At 46.8% G+C, this 17,019-nt stretch overlaps 1 protein-coding gene across 3 annotated transcripts in view; it reads left to right on the top strand.

The window, feature by feature from the left end:
• The window catches only part of LOC140481159 (interleukin-21 receptor-like), a 61,081-nt gene that overhangs the window by 38,903 nt on the left and 5,159 nt on the right, over nt 1-17,019 (top strand). For all 3 annotated transcript variants that reach the window (XM_072576924.1, XM_072576923.1, XM_072576922.1), the window contains 4 exons: nt 2,125-2,258; nt 4,275-4,407; nt 14,823-14,916; nt 16,108-16,192. In XM_072576924.1, the coding sequence (XP_072433025.1) occupies nt 2,125-2,258; nt 4,275-4,407; nt 14,823-14,916; nt 16,108-16,192 (446 nt within the window). The remainder of the gene's footprint in view (nt 1-2,124; nt 2,259-4,274; nt 4,408-14,822; nt 14,917-16,107; nt 16,193-17,019) is intronic.

Raw genomic sequence — 17,019 nt, 5'->3', positions numbered from 1 at the left:
GGGCATTCAATTCTTGCATTCATTACTGTCCTCACTCAAACATGAACAAAGAATGAATTCCAAAGGTGAGGTGAGAATGAGTACCCTTGACAGCAAGGCTGTAGTTGAGCAAAAGTCACAACAAGAAACCCAAGTAAACCTGGACTTATTAGGAGTCAGTGCATCTGCTCTTGGACACTTGGAGTCATGTCTAGTACATAGGACAATGCTTTTGATTGTCAGAGATCAGTCATCTCAGCTAAAGGACATCTCTCCTCAGGAAACTCAATTGGAAAAGGACATCATTTGTTATTGAATGCCAAAATAGTACCACTACTCTTAAAATATATAGGCTAGTCCCAACTGGGAAAGATAGTTCTGCAGACCTAGTCCAGGGTCTGTTTTCTTTTCATTTAACTTATTTTCTAATCAGCCTGTTCACTGACCTTATTACCCACTTCTGGAGCAGGTGGGACTTGAACTCAAGCCTTCTGGTCTGGGATAAGTACACTACTACTGTGCCACAAGAGGGGCCTTAGGGTCTGTTTTTTTTTACCCCAAGACCAGGAAAACACCAGTGTGGCCATTCGAATGTTTGCAAACAAAACTTATTAAGAGAAAAGCTAACATCAAAGAGTGAGGGGGGTGGTGGTAGGGAGAGAGGGAAGGGACTAAATCAAAGTTGAGTTGGAAGTGGAAATAAAGCACTCACCCTCCACCCTCAACACAGCCACAAAGAAAACAGTTGGGCTCATGAGAGTCCATGAACCACAAATAGCAAAGAGTGTGGCATTTGAACACACTTGTGTAGAACACAATGAATTAACAATCTATTGCCTTAATGTCTCCGTCACCATATTACACCATGGTCTGCTTTATTTTCTTTTATTTTCTAATTAACCTGTTCAAAGGTGTTATTACTCACCTCTGGAGCAGGTGGGACTTGAACCTGTGCCTCCTGGTCCAGAGATAGAACTCTATTTCTGTGTCACAGGAGGGCCCCTCAGGGTCTGCTTTATAAAGGGCTCAAGTGATGAGTTCCATCTGGGTGGGCCATCATCTGTTACCAAAGAAACTCATACTCAACAAGGTCCACAGGGAGTTTAATTAATGGGCCTCGTAGGAGCTATCACTGTAGGTCCAAACATCTTCAGCTCTTTCATCAATGACCCTCTCTCCATCATAAGGCCAGAAATGGAGATGTTCACAAAGAATTGCACAATGTTTAGCACCATTGGCAACTCCTCAGATACTGAAGCTATCCATGTGCAAATGCAGCAAGACCCAGACAATATTCAGGATTGGGTTAACAAGTGGTATGTAACTTTGGTGCCACACAAGTGCCAGGCAATGATCATGCCCAGTAAGAGACAATCTAACCATTGCCCTTTGACATTCAATGACATTACCAACACCAAATCCCTATTGATTTCCTAGTAATTATCATTGACCAGAAACTAAACTGGACTGGCCACTTTTTTCTGTGGCTACAAAAGCAAATGAAAAGTAAGGAATTCTGCAACAAGTAACTCACCTCCTAACTCCACAAAGCCTGTCCACTATCTACAAGGTACAAATCAGGATTGTGATGGAATACTCCCCTTCTAGTTTGGATTAGTGTAGCACCAACAACACTCAAAAATACTCTGTTTAGGATCGGGCAGCCCATTTGATTGGCTCTGTATCCACAAGCATCACTTCCTGCACCTCCAATATTCATTTGCAGCGGTGTTTCCCATCTACAAGATGCACTGAAAAATTTCACCAAGGTGGCTTTAACAGTACTTTCCAAACTCATATGCACTACCATCTAAAAGAACAAGGGCAACAGATAAATGGACACACCAACCCTTGGAAATGCTTCGTAATTTCTTCAACATCATTTGGCCAAAATCCTTGACTTCCAGCAGCATTGTGAGTCTACCTACAGCGTGTGGCCTGTAGGTTTTCAAGAAAACAGTTTCTCAAGTGCAAATAGAGGGACAAAAACACTGGTCCCAGCAAATACCAACCTAGTTAACATCACCAACATTGCATGAATGAATGAGAAAAGCAAGTGCTATGTACCAAATATAATGGCAATGGATGATAATTTGAAGGAACCTGTAACATTTTAATGATAATATATTATCTGTCTTGATTTAGATAAGGTCAGTCCTCCAATTAACATTACAGTCAAAGAAAATGAAGTAGTATGGGATCAACCAGAAGGTAAACATCCTTCCTTCGACTTTTATTATCAGATACAAGTCACAGAGCAGAGTACCAACGTCATGAAGGTAAATAAGTTTGGATCTCACTAATTGTTTTGCTCAACACAATTCCACATCACTTTTGCAGCAGCTGTCAAAACTCTGTTCTCCTGTCCTAAAAATGGTAACACACAATGACTCATTATTCCTGTAGTCACTGACTTACATCAACTCCTGGTCTCAAAATGATCCAATTGTCAAATTTGTATGCTTGTTTTTGAATTTCTCCTTGAATCGTCAGATTCTTCTCTCTGTCACCTCATTCAGCGCATGAAACCTCTGAGATCTCTGCTTGAAACCAACTCATCTCCTGTGCATCCCTGATGTTCATCACCCCATCATTAACAGTGCCTGTCAGTGTCTTGATCCTACATTCCTTGGATTTCCTTTACTAAATCTCTCTACATCTCCACCTTCAGAATGATCTTAAAACCTATCATTTTGATCAAGTTTTAGGTCACATGCTTCTCTTTAGGCACACTATGATGTTGACGATTCTGTTTAAAGGTAAATTATAGTTGGTGCAGTTATACTATTCCCAACCTGTAAATGCAATAAGTAGATGCGCAAAAGGGTCATGTAACAAATGCCTGTATGCATGCAGTCCCTGGCACTGTTTGCTGTATAAAGTTGCAGAAGATGCTTGGTTCTGAAAGGGTTAATGCTGAGGAGCACATGAAGCTCCACTCAATATGATGTTGCCATAAAGACTTAATGGAGAAAACAATGTGGATTTTGAAGGAGATAGACTTACTATTTCGACCTCCTCATGGCCTAGCTAACATACCAATGTTAATTGTACTGGATTCCTATCTTGCAATAAACTATCTCTTATTTAAGACAAGATCTTTTGTATTATCTATCTTGTGGTTTTTCTCTGCCACACTAGACAAAGTAGATCCAGTAGATTCCAACCTGAAAGGAGGATGGTGGCAGCAAATCTATCTTACAGTGACTAAGAGTGAGTAACATGGTGAGCAGTGGTGGGGATCCATCACCCACAACGCTGCTAATGAAGCTAGATGTGCAGGATACATTACCCATCATGGTAGTGTCATTGAAAGTCAAGAATGCCAAGAAGATTTTGTTTTATTTCACATAGTGATGCCGCTTGCAATTTGTAAAAGCAAACTGGAATCTTGCCCACACTCTACTCCAGCTTAGCAGGAATAGCTCCATTTCCAGCAGATTGGATAGCATTTTTAGATAGCGTTAGTGTTTAAGATTAACCTTTTCTGACGCAGGGTCATCAACCTGGAAAGTTAACTGTTGCTGTCCCCACACATGCTGCTTGAGTATTTCCAGCATTTTCTGTTTATGTTTCAGATTTTCAGATACACTGTATACAGTTTGTTGCTTCTCAAGTGGCAAAATTTTGTCTTTTCTTCAACATCCATTACCCTATAGACTAATTTCTCTACATTAAATTGAAGTAATATAAGCCCATAAGAAATAGATTCAGGAGTCTCCCATTCAGGCCCAAGAGCCTGCTCCACCATTTAATAAGATCATGCTACTTTTCTGCCTATTCCCTGGAACCCTTGATTCCCATGCGGACCAAGAATCTATCTATCTCCTTGTTGAATATACACAAGGACTCTTGCCCCACAGCTCTCTGTGGCAAGGAGTTCCAAAGTGTCACAATTCTCCGAGTGAAGACAGTCTTCCTCATTCAAGTCTTAAATTGGAGGTCCTTCATTCTGAGACTATGCCCTCTGGTCCTGGACTCTCCCAAGAGGGGAACCATCCTCTCAGTACTTACCCTGTCAAGCCCCTTATAAATCCTATATGTTTCAATGAGTCCCAACCTGTTTAACCTTTGCTCAAAAGACAATCCCTTCCCTCCATACAAGGGATCATCCTAGTCAAACATCTCTGAACAACTCCAATGAAATAATAGGTTTCCTGAAATCAGGGGACCAAACCTCTTCACAGTACTTCAGGTATGGTCTCACCAGTATCTTGTATAGTTGCAGCCGTATGAATTGCACTAACGTATATAGCATCATTCATGAAATTCTAATGATTATTATATCATTTTAGATTGAAAATGTAACATCCAAAAGCTGGAACATTGAAAATCGGAAGCAAAGCTACTCTGTAAAAGTGAGAGCAAGAATTAATAATCACTTGGACTTTTCTATCTGGAGTGATTGGACTGAGGCTGTCATTGTTGGTAAGACTATCACCTCTCCTAACCAGGTTTGCACCACACACCTAGGATTACAATTTAAAATACATTGGGATTGAGAATAGATTGAGCAGGTAGAACAATTTAGCATCTCTGTCCTTTATACTGATTCCTTCATCACTCCCACCTTGAGCCCTTGGCAAAGAAATTCCTGGGGTGGGGGGGTGGATCTAATGCGGAAACGGTTCAGCATAATATACATGAATTATGTGTGTTTTTATGCCAATGCTGCCACATTGACTGAGATTTTCAATCAGCAGTGAGCATGGCCCAAATCAAATCCAATGGAATGTGCTTAGAGTGGGAACTGGGATAATGGATGATATGAGAGACCCTGTTAACGCCACCAATTATCTCAATCCCAGAACTGGTGCTGGGCCACATATGTGGTCTTTGGCTGTCCTATAAAGGGTCTGTCCCATCATGATTCAATTTGGTTTTGTAGGCCTTGGGAAATCCACCAAGTAACCTACAGTACTTTTGAGTTTTGAACTTCTCAGAGGACCATTTTCCTGCTGGGTCCAGTCAATCTAAACTGTGAATCCCCAGCATTTCACACCCCCACCTGGACCTTCTTGATCTTCCCTCTGAACCACCCAACTGTATCTGTGCCCCCCCACAAATGAAGGCCTCTTATTAACCCAACCTATACTTTCATTCTGCGCTGCACAGGGCACCATCAATCTGAACCATGCGCAAATTCCTTTCACCATTCTGATCTCCGATCTCTGTTCAAAGCTCTGATCCAACCTCCACACCACTCCTTTCCCACATCCCCTTGCCCTCCTCACCTTCAATATCCCCTAGAAGCTCATTCCTCACAATAACCCAGACCTCTGGTCTCTTGATAGCTCTTAGCATGCATACTGTATTGGTCGAGCCAGGAATAGAGTTAGACCAGAGGAAAGTGGTGATTTTTTCTTGTGGCAGCTCCTTTGTAGCATGGTTGACTGCATTATGTATCAAACTTGTGAAAGCTGACTGTAACATTCTACTGTGAAAGGAATTGCTATTTCATATTTATATGTGGTCTGAAGAATAATGCCCTAATCCTTTAGCACTATAAGAATGTTGTTGCCGGGGAACTTGGATGCTTCAATGCTGCCATCGCTGCCCTCAGTGAAACTTGGCAGGAGAGAAGGGAAGGACAGCTCAGAGAGCAAGGTGAAGACTATACACTTCTCTGGAAAGGCAGGCCGAAGAGGAGCACCATGAGTATGGAGTCAGCTTCACTGTCAAGAACTGGACTGATGGACCAACTCAGAGACTCCCCCTGTGGAAGAAGTGAACACCTCATGACTCTCTGGCTCTCCCTTGCTCGGACCCAGTATATCAGGAGATTCAGTGCTCATGCACCAACACTCAATGCAGCAGCTGAGGGCAAGGAAGAACTCTACTCCAGCCTTGACCAATCTCTCTCACAGGTTCCTGCGGCAGACAAACTAATCATGCTCAACAACTTCAGCACCAGAGTCAGCAAAAATGCAGATCTCTGGGGTGATGTAATCTGGAAAGAGGGAGTGGGGCAGCAAAATGCCAATGGCACCCTTCTCCCTGACCAAATGCTGTGAATACAACCTCCTCATCACCAACACACTGTTTTGTCAAAGGGATGCATGCAAAACAACATGGCAGCACCCGTGCTCCAAGCACCACCTCATCCATGAATGCGTCATCGTCAGAGTGAGGGATCAGAAAGACAATAGAATCAACCACCCCATGGGACAGGAGCTGCTGGCTGCTGGACGGACCATTGCCTGGCTGAGCCAGGATCAACATAAATGCAGCTGCGCTGCAGCAGGAACAACAGATGCAGAGCCGCAAGAAGTTCAACACTGAGGCATTCAAAGACCTGGAAAAGAGAGCCCCATACAACCCAGCTCCTCTCCACAAACCTAGCGACCCTCAGCAACACCAAGTCGCAGGATTCCAACAGCCTCTGGTCCACCCTCAAAGCCACCATCGTCAATGCCTGCAAAACCTCGGTCGGTCACTTAACCAGGAAACATCAAGACTGGTTTGACGAGAATAATCAGGAGATCAAAGAACTGACAAGCCGGAAGCACCGTGGTATTTCTGAGTGTATAACAGCAAACGCACTCCGTAGAGAAAAGGCAGACCCACAGCCGACTGAAGGCCAAGGTCTAACAACGAGCCTGTGACATAAAGAACACCCAGGTGGTGGATGGGGAAAATACTGGAGGCCCGATGAATGGCTGACAGCCATGGTGTGCAGGGCCTCTTCTGGGATGTCAAGACCACCTAACCTCAAAGACCCCACCACACTGTTGGCCAAGAATGGAGTGACTCTTATCAAAGACAAAGAAGCCATCAAACAACACTGAGGGGAGCACTCTAGAGACCTCCACAACCAGGGATCTGTCTTTGATCCGAGTCATGACTTGGAGACGTGAGTGTTGGACTTGGGTGTACAAAGTGAAAGATCACACAACACCAGATTACAGTCCAACAGGTTTATTTGGAAGCCCGAACTTTTGGAGTCCTACTCCAATCAGGTGGTTGTGAAGGAGCAGCGCTCCGAAAGCTAGTGCTTCCAAGTAAACCTGTTGGACTATAACCTGGTGGTGTGTGATTTTTAACATTGATCTGAGTGTCCTTGAACGCATCCCACTGCACACTCCATGCCACAAACCCAACAACACCCCAGCCCTGCAAGAAGCAGAAAAGGCCATCAGCCAGCTCCAGAACAATAAGGCTACTGGAGCAGACGGTATCCCTGTTGAGGCATTGAAGTGTGGAGGCACAGAGCCCCTGCTGCAGCTACAAGCCCTTGTCTGCCTTATTTGGAAGGAGGAGAGCATCCTGGTAGAGCCCCAAGATACCAGAGTCGGGAGTATTTTTCAAAAAAGGGAACAAATCTGACTGTGGTAACTACAGGGGAATCCCCCAGCTGTCAACCGTTGAAAAAGTCAACGCCAAGGTCCTCCTCAGCTGTTTCCTCCCTGTGGCTGAGGAACTCCTTCCAGAATTACAGTACGGCTTCAGCCACACAGAGGCACAACAGACATGATTTTCACTGTGTGACAGCTTCAGGGGAAATGCAGAGAAAAGAACCTACCCCTGTATATGGCCATCTTTGACCTGACAAAGGCCTTTACGACTGAGATAGGTTCCTGAGTGTCAAGGGGATCAAAGGTTATGGGGAGAAAGCGGGAGAATGGGGTTGAGAAACCTATCTGCCATGATTAAATGGCCAAGCAGATTCAATGGGCTGAATGGCCTAATTGTTGCTCCTGTGTCTTATGGTCCTATGATATTTGGCACCGTCAATTGAGAAGCATTATGGAGCTTCCTTCTCCATGCACCATGCACCACGAAGTTTGTCACCATCCTTCTGGCCTACTCCACAATGACATGGAAGTCGTGGTAATGACCAATGACTCCCCCACCATTCACTGTTCAGGTTGGTGTCAATTGGGGTGTGTCATTGCCCCAGCACCGTTCTCGATCTGCCTTGTTGCAATGCTTCACCTCACTGCTGCTGGAGTGGGGCAAACTTACAGAATCGGTGGGAAATTATTCAACCTCCCATAGCCTTTAAAACAAAACCAAAGTTATCAGAACCAGTATCATCGAGCTGCAGTATACGGGTGATGCTTATGTATGTGCAAGCTCAGAGCACAAACTCCAGGCCATTGTCAGCATCTTTATGGAGACCTATGAGAGCATGGGTCTCACCCTGAACATCCACAAGATGAAGGTCCTTTATCAAACAGGCCTGGCATTGTAGAGCAAATCCCCAATCATCAAGGTCCATGGGGAGGCCATAGAGGATGTTGACCACTTCTAATCCCTTAGGAGTGTCCTGTCAGCCAAAGAAACTATTGGTGAAGAGATCCAGCGCTGACTCCAGTGTGCTAGCACAGTCTTCAGCCGTCTGAGGAAAAGGGTTTTCAAGGAAAACAACATCAGATCCGACACCAAGCTCATGGTTTACAGAACTGTGGTGGTTCCCACCCTCCTGTATGGCTCTGAAACGTGGACTATCTATAGCAGGGACCTCAAGGCAGTGGAGCAGTCCCACCAACACTGACTGCGCAAGATCCTGCGAACCCACTGGGAAGACAGACAAGCCAACACCAGCATCCTCCACCAAGTCAACATCCCTGGCATCGACGCACTGACCACACCCTCAATTGGTTGCGATGGGCTGGGATGTGACCAACATGAGACTCTCCAAGCAGGTGCTCAGCCCCAAGATGGCAGGTGAGCCCCAGATTGACATTGGAAGTGCTTCTGGGATACCCTCGAGGCCTCACCAGTGAAGTGCGGCATTCCCACCAACACCTGGAATCACTGGACCAAAGACCGTCCAAAGTGGAGGAGGAGCATTTGGGAAAACATCCAACACTTTGAGACTTGCTATCGGGAAAACGCCAAGCATTTCCACCCCATCCAACGACAATCTTCTGTCCCAGGTATAGCAGAGTCTGCAGAAGTCACATTAGACTGTACAGCCACCTATGGACTCACTCTGAGAGTGGAAGAGAGTCACTATTGTCTGCAATGGTGATAGCAATGATAAGTATATCAGAGAGTTAGGGTATGGCTTGGCAAGAAAGTAGCCAAGGAATCCAGGAAAATAGGAACAGGAATGGCCATTTGGCTCTTCTAGTCTGTTCTATTCAATCATGACTGAATTATATATTGCCCTAGGCAGAAGTGGGTACTGCAATCAATCCTGGATTAGTGGTGCTGGAAGAGCACAGCAGTTCAGGCAGCATCCGAGGAGCAGTAAAATCGACGTTTCGGGCAAAAGCCTTTCATCAGGAATACAGGCAGAGAGCCTGAAGGGTGGAGAGATAAGCAAGAGGAGGGTGGGGGTGGGGAGAAAGTAGCATAGAGTACAATAGGTGAGTGGGGGAGGGGATGAAGGTGATAGGTCGGGGGCGGGGGGAGGGTGGAGTGGATAGGTGGAAAAGAAGATAGGCAGGTAGGACAAGTCATGGGGACAGTGCTGAGCTGGAAGTTTGGAACTGGGGTGAGGTGGGGGAAGGGAAAATGAGGAAACTGTTGAAGACCACATTGAGGACCTGGGGTTGAAGTGTTCTGAGGCGCAAGATGAGGTGTTCTTCCTCCAGGCATCTGGTGGTGAGGGAGCGGTGGTGAAGGAGGCCCAGGACCTCCATGTCCTTGGCAGAGTGGGAGGGGGAGTTGAAATGTTGAGCCACAGGGCGGTGTGGTTGATTGGTGCGTATGTCCTGGAGATGTTCCCTAAAGCGCTGTTCTAGGAAGCGTCCAGTGTAGAGGAGACCGCATTGGGAGAACGGATACAATAAATGATTTTGGTGGATGTGCAGGTAAAACTTTGATGGATGTGGAAGGCTCCTTTAGGGCCTTGGATAGAGGTGAGGGAGGAGGTGTGGGCACAGGTTTTGCAATTCCTGCGGTGCCGGGGAAGGTGTCAGGATGGGAGGGTGGGTTGAAGGGGGACGTGGACTTGACCAGGTAGTCACGGAGGGAACAGTCTTTGCGGAAGGCGGAAAGGGGTGGGGAGGGAAATATATCCCTGGTGGTGGGGTCTTTTTGGAGGTGGCGGAAATGTCGGCGGATGATTTGGTTTATGCGAAGGTTTGTAGGGTGGAAGGTGAGCATCAGGGGCGTTTCTGTCCTTGTTATGGTTGGAGGGGTGGGGTCTGAGGGCAGAGGTGCGGGATGTGGACGAGATGCGTTGGACGGCATTTTTAACCACATGGGAAGGGAGATTGTGGTTTCTAAAGAAGGAGGCCATCTGGTGTGTTCTGTGGTGGAACTGGTCCTCCTGGGAGCAGATACGGCGGAGGCGGAGGAATTATGAATACGAGATGGCATTTTTGCAAGAGGTAGGGTGGGAAGAGGTGTAATCCAGGTAGCTGTGGGAGTTGGTGGGTTTGTAAAAAATGTCGGTGTCAAGTCGGTCATCATTAGTGGAGATGGAGAGGTCCAGGAAGGGGAGGGAGGTGTCAGAGATGGTCCAGGTAAATTTAAGGTCAGGGTGGAATGTGTTGGTGAAGTTGATGAATTGCTCAACTTCCTCGCGGGAACACGAGGTGGCGCCAATGCAGTCATCAATGTAGCGGAGGAAGAGGTCGGGAGTGGTGCCAGTGTAATTACGGAAGATCAACTGCTCTACATAGCCAACAAAGAGACAGACATAGCTGGGGCCCATACGTGTGCCCATGGCTACCCCTTTGGTCTGGAGGAAATGCGAGGATTCGAAGGAGAAATTGTTAAGGGTGAGGACCAGTTCGGCCAAACGAATGAGAGTGTCGGTGGAAGGGTTCTGTAGGGGACATCGGGAGAGGAAGAAACGGAGGGCTTGGAGGCCCTGGTCATGGCGGATGGAGGTGTAGAGGGATTGGTATCCATGGTGAAGACGGGACGTTGGGGGCCGAGGAAACGGAAGTCTTAGAGGAGGTGGAGGGCATGGGGGTGGTGTCTCGAATGTATGTGGGGAGTTCCTGGACTAGGGGGGGATAGGACAGTGTCGAGGTAGGTAGAAATGAGTTCAGTGGGGCAGGAGCATGCTGAGAGAATGGGTCGGCCAGGGTGGTCAGGCATGTGGATCTTGGGAAGGAGGTAGAACCGGGCATTGTGGAGTTCCCGGACTATGAGGTTGGAAGCTGTGGGTGGGAGATCTCCTGAGGTGATAACGTTCTGTATGGTCTGGGAGATGATGGTTTGGTGATGGGGGGTGGGGTCATGGTCGAGGGGGCGGTAGGAAGAGGTGTCCTCGAGTTGGCGTTTGGCTTCAGCAGTGTAGAGGCCAGACTACCACTGCACCCCCTTTATCTGCTGGCTCGATGGTGAGGTCGAGATTGGACGGCTGCGCGCTGTGAAGGTGAGAGGTTGGAGTGGGGGAGAGGGGTCGACAGGTTGAGGTGGTTCATGTCCCGGCGGCAGTTGGAAATGGAGAGGTCGAGGGCAGGTAATAGGCCAGTGTGGGGTGTCCAGGTGGATGCAGTGTGTTGGAGGTGGGCGAAGGGGTCCTCGGAAGGTGAGCGGGAGTCCTGGTTGTGAAAGTAAGCTCGGAGACGGAGGCGGCGAAAGAAGTATTCGATTTTACTGCTCCTCGGATGCTGCCTGAACTGCTGTGTTCTTCCAGCACCACTAATCCAGAATCTGGTTTCCAGCATTTGACGTAATTGTTTTTACCACTGCAATCAATCCCACTGCCCGATGGCCCAACATTTCAACTCCCCCTCCCACTCTGCCGAGGAATTGCAGATACTGGGCCTCCTCCACTGCCACTCCCTTACCACCTAACGCCTGGAGGAAGAAAGCCTCATCTTCTGCATCAGAACACGTCAACCCCAGGGCATCAATGTGCACTTCACCTGTTTCCTCATTTCCCCATCCCCCACCTTACCCCAGTTCCAACCTGCCAGCTCAGCACCATCCTCATGACCTGTACTACCTGCCAATCTTCGTTCCCACCTATCCGCTCTATCCTCCTCTCTGACCTATCACCTTCATCCCCACCTCCATCCACCTATTGTACTCTTGGCTACCTTCTCCCCAGCCCTACACCGCTCCCATTTATCTCTCTACCCCAGAGGTTACCTGCCTTCATTCCCGATGAAGGGCTTTTGCCCGAAACATCGATTTTCCAGCTCCTCGGATGCTGCCTGACCTACTGTGCTTTTCCAGCACCACTGTAACCTAGACTCAATATATTGTCCCAATCCACTGATCTTGTTTTTCAATCTCTTTATTTTTATAGAATCCCTAACAGTGTGAAAAATGACCATTTGGCTCAACAAGTCCACACTGACCTTCCGAAGAGTATCCCGCCCAGATCCATTCCCCTACCTATTTACTCTACATTGACCCCTGGCTAATGCACCTAGGCAAAAGTGAGAAGTGCAGGTGCTGGAGATCAGAGTCAAGATTAGAGTGGTGCTGGAAAAGCACAGCAGGTCAGGCAGCATCCGAGGAGCAGGAAAATCAGTGTTTCGGGCAGGAGGCCTTCATCAAGAATGAGCCTCGGCCTCTGCCCGAAACATTGATCTTAATGCACCTAACCTACACATCCCTGAACACTATGGGCAATTTAGCATGGCCAATTCAGCTAACCAGCACACCTTTGGACTGTGGGAGGAAACCAGAGCACCCAGTGGAAACCCATGCAGACACGGGGAGAAATTGCAAACTCTGCACAGTTGCCTGAGGCTGGGTTCCTGGCACTGTGAGGCAGCAGTGCTAAGCCACCATGCTGTCCCTGTATTCGACAGGTCCTTTACAGGTCTCAGTTTAAGTTCTGAAGGGTCACGTTGGACTTGAAACTCTGTATTTCTCTCTCCATTGATGCTGCTAGACCTGCTGAGTTTTTCTGTTTTCATCTAAACTCATTTAGCTGGGGTGAAATCTTATCACATTTTGTGGAGCATTGTTCCATAGCTCCAACACACCTTTGTGAAGAGACGGCTCCTAATTTTCTTATGTAAGCATAGCAAATTTTAACAGTGCTCAAGAGGGTAGACAGTTGTTTACCTCAAACAAAGGATCGCGCACCAGGGGACTCAGTCTCTGAACAAGAGTTTCAAGGCTGTTTAAGACTGAAATGAGGAGGAACTTACTTAGTGGGTGATGAGTCTTTGGAAATCTCCACTTCCGAGAACTATGAAACTCAGTCATTAAGACCATCAAACGTAGGAGCAGAAGTCGGCCATTCAGCCCATCAGGATGCATGATAAGCATGTTCAAGCCAGAAATGGGCAGCATGGTGGCACAGTGGTTAGCACTGCTGCCTCACAGCGTCAGAGACCTGGGTTCAATTCCTGTCTCAGGCAATTGTCTGTGTGGAGTTTGCGCATTCTCCCTGTGTCTGCGTGGGTTTCCTCCAGGTGCTTGGTTTCCTCCGACAGTCCAAAAATGTGCAGGTTAGGTGAATTGGCCATGCTAAATTGCCCGTAGTGTTAGGTGAAGGGGTACATGTAAGGGAATGGGTCTGGGTAGATTGTTCTTCGGAGGGTCGGTGTGGACTTGTTGGGCTGAAGGGCCTGTTTCCACACTGTAAGTGATCTAACCTAATCTAAAAATAAAATCGATGGATATTAAACATATGGAGGGAATGGAGATAGTGTAAGAAAATAGTGTGATACAGGATCTGCCATGGTCTTGTTGAATGATGAAGCAGACTTGAGGAGCTGAGTGGTCTGTTCCTGTTCTATTTCCTACATTTGTTGCTTTCCTGATTTATCATCTTATGTTTCCTTTTCCTGACCTGCCCACAAGCAGGGTAAGTTATGACCTACCTGGGGGTGACCAAACTATTGTCTGTGCACTGTATTCCACACACCAACTTTATTGATCGCTAATTTTGTGGCTTTTACAGTTATATTAGACGTTCCAAAATGTACTGTTATGGTCTTTGTCAGGTTATGCTATATAGCTGGTCAGTGCAGAAAGGTTGGGCACCACTGAAGCTATATCCCATCACAGAACCTCAGTAAGATCACTCTTTATGCTGTAAAACCCAAATAAAAAGGGGTGTTTAAGGCATTTGACAGTGAATAATCACTGTTGCCTGCTATTAGATGAAGAACGTCCTGGTTAAGTGCAGTTGTAGCTGTGCATCCCAAATCAGGCAAAATAGGCTATCAAGATTAGAGTGGTGCTGGAAAGGTATAGCAGGTCAGGCAGCATCCGAGGAGCAGGAAAATCGGTGTATCGGGCAAAAACCCTTCATCAGGAATGAGGCTGAGAGCCTTGAGGGTGGAGAGATAAATGGGACGGGGGTGGGGCTGGGGAGAAGGTAGCTGAGAGTGCAATAAGTGGATGGAAGTGATAGGCCAGAGAGGAGGGTGGAGTGATTAGGTGGGAAGGAAGATTGACAGGTGGGATATAGGTAAAAACAATGACTGCAGATGCTGGAAACCAGATTCTGGATTAGTGATGCTGGAAGAGCGATATAGGCTATCAGCCAACCCACTGAGATCTGCTGTGCGATCCACTCCAGTTCCCTGTGTTACATCTCAGGAGGGAGGCTTGGGTGTTCAGCCAAGTCCCATTAGGAACCTTTCTCATCATCCACAAGTGCTGTCTGCATTCTCACAATTGTGTGAGTGAGAAACCTAACTGGATGTGTGGTGAAGTCGCTATCGTCTGAGATGGCTCTCCCATTAAAGAGAGAGAGAGAGAGGACTGGTGCTGGTTTCACCTGAGGGCCACCGCATCCAAGGCAAAGGGCAAGGGACTCGGGATCGCAGACGAGTTGTCCGACCAACTGAGTTTACTGACACCTCCCCCGTACCCCCTCCCCCAGCCACCAATCCCCATCAAGTAGTAAATCCATGTTGTATTCCAGTCCACCTCATGCGCAGTTATCCCCATTTCATAAGGAAACATGTCAGTAAATTGTGAAAGTCAGTAATCTGAGGTTATCTTGTTATTTGCAGAGGCAGAACCGAACGATTTCCAAGTGCTGATAATGATTGCAGTAGTGATTGCTTTCATCGTTCTGATGCTCCTGGTGATATTCACTTGCAGAAAGTAAGTTTCTTATCTAATTCTGTTTCTCGCACAGTATTGCAGTACTTATAGCACAGGGTATTAAATTCAGAAATCAAGAGCTTAGCAGGCAAGATTTTCTGAACGTTCCGATAATAAGTCATCAACCTGACGCAATTCACTCTCGCTGTCTGTAGATGTTGCCTGCCCTGCTGTGTCTTCCCAGCCCTTCCTGCTTACTTTTTTCTATCCCACATTTTCAGTGACTGCAGCATTTTGCTTCTGTTTCGCTGAGCCGCCTGTAGGCCTAAGACTCAGCCAAAATTTATCAGCTTCTTCCGGCTGTTGGCTTTGCCAGAGACTGGATGTTTGCTCACTAAAGGAATCTCCTTCACTTTCCCTCAGGGCATAGGCACTGAACTCAGCAGCTTTGCCCAAATAATACTCACAGCGAACAGAAAGAAATGCCTGCGAACATCACATGCAGCCTTTGGCCAGATTTCATGATGGGCACTCAGTCATACAATTGGACTCACTCATCAGGCACCACAGCCACCCGATCCAAGCACATTAGCAAGTTATTTCAGGCAGCAGGTCTCAATTTAAATCTGTAACAGATACAGTTTTGTTAAGCGAAGGTATTATGAGAAATGGACCAAAGACAGATATATGGAGTTAGGCCACAGATCAGCCATTGAAATAACTCATCATCCCCTTACCAATCATTTACAAATGCAGAACCTTTGGCAGTAGATCTGCATCAGTTACTGAGGGGCTCAATATCCCTGACATTCATTCTTCTCTGTCAACCAGGTTTCCCTAACTGGACCAGTTTTACAACCCAGTTTTACACAGGAACTTATATTCTATGATGTGCAGCTGGCTGATCTTTTTATAGAGTCCCTAGAGTGTGGAAGCTTGCATTTCCCATGGCTAATCCACTCTAATCTGCACAGCTTTGGACTGTTGGGGGAAACTGAAATATCCTGAGGATGTCCGCACAGAATGTGCAAACTCCACACAGGCAGTCACCCAAGGGTGGAATCGAACCCTGGTCCCTAGCACAGTGGTAACCATTGAGCCACCATGACACTCTTTTACAATCACTATAGCCATGATGCCATTGAATGACAAAGCAGACTCAAGGGGCTGAATGGCCTACTCCTGATCCTGTGAGAGATGAAAATAATCTTTTGACTAAATCTTTCTAATTGGATATTTTTATTCTTACAGGTCATTGGGCAAACTGTGGCAACCAATCCCTGATCCTGAAATGAAGTTTAAAGGTCTATTTGACTACAACCACGGCAATTTTCAGGTAACCTACGGTACTAATGGATGGTGGCAAAAGGAATATTGAATGCACAACAATGTACATTTATGTAGTGCTTCTAAGGCAGGAAGACATTCTGTCAAGTGGGCCATATTCCAAAGTACGAAGTAATGACTTTAGTGAATGACCAAACGGGTAGCCCAATGTCACAAATGACACTGGGCTTGCAAACAGTTTGGTCAAAAGCAAAATATTGTTGGTGCTGGAGATCCTAGAATCTCCTACACTGTGGAAGCAGGCCATTTGGCCATTGTGTCCAAAATGACCATCTGACCTACCACAACCCTATATTCCCCATGGCTAATCCACGTAGTCTGCACATTCTAGGATCCTACAGGTAATTTAGCATAGCCAATCTTCCTAACCTGCCTATTTTTCGACTGTGGGAGGAAACCCATGCAGACACAGGGAGAATGTAGACAGACAGTCACCCGAGGCTGGGATGAAACCCAGGTCCCTGGCATTGTGAGGTAGCAGTACTAACCACTGAGCTACTGTGTTGCCCCATTTTTTAATTAGATAGGATTAGATTCCCTACAGTATGGAAACAGGCCATTTGGCCCAACAAGTCCACACTGACCCTCCGGAAAGTAAACCCACCCAGACCCATTTCCCTCTGACTCATGCATCGAACACTATGGGTAATTTATCATGGTCAAGTCATCTGACCTGCACATCTTTGGATTGTGGGAGGAAACTAGAGCACCTGGAGGAAACTCACAAAGACACGGGGAGAATGTGCAAACTCCACATAGACAGTTGCCTGAGGTTGGAATCAAACCCGAGTCCCTGGCACTGTGAGGTAGCAGTGC

Source organism: Chiloscyllium punctatum, chromosome 9 (genome assembly GCF_047496795.1).
Source record: "Chiloscyllium punctatum isolate Juve2018m chromosome 9, sChiPun1.3, whole genome shotgun sequence".
Taxonomy (NCBI): Eukaryota; Metazoa; Chordata; class Chondrichthyes; order Orectolobiformes; family Hemiscylliidae; genus Chiloscyllium; species Chiloscyllium punctatum.
This window is presented reverse-complemented; position numbering and strand designations above follow the sequence as displayed.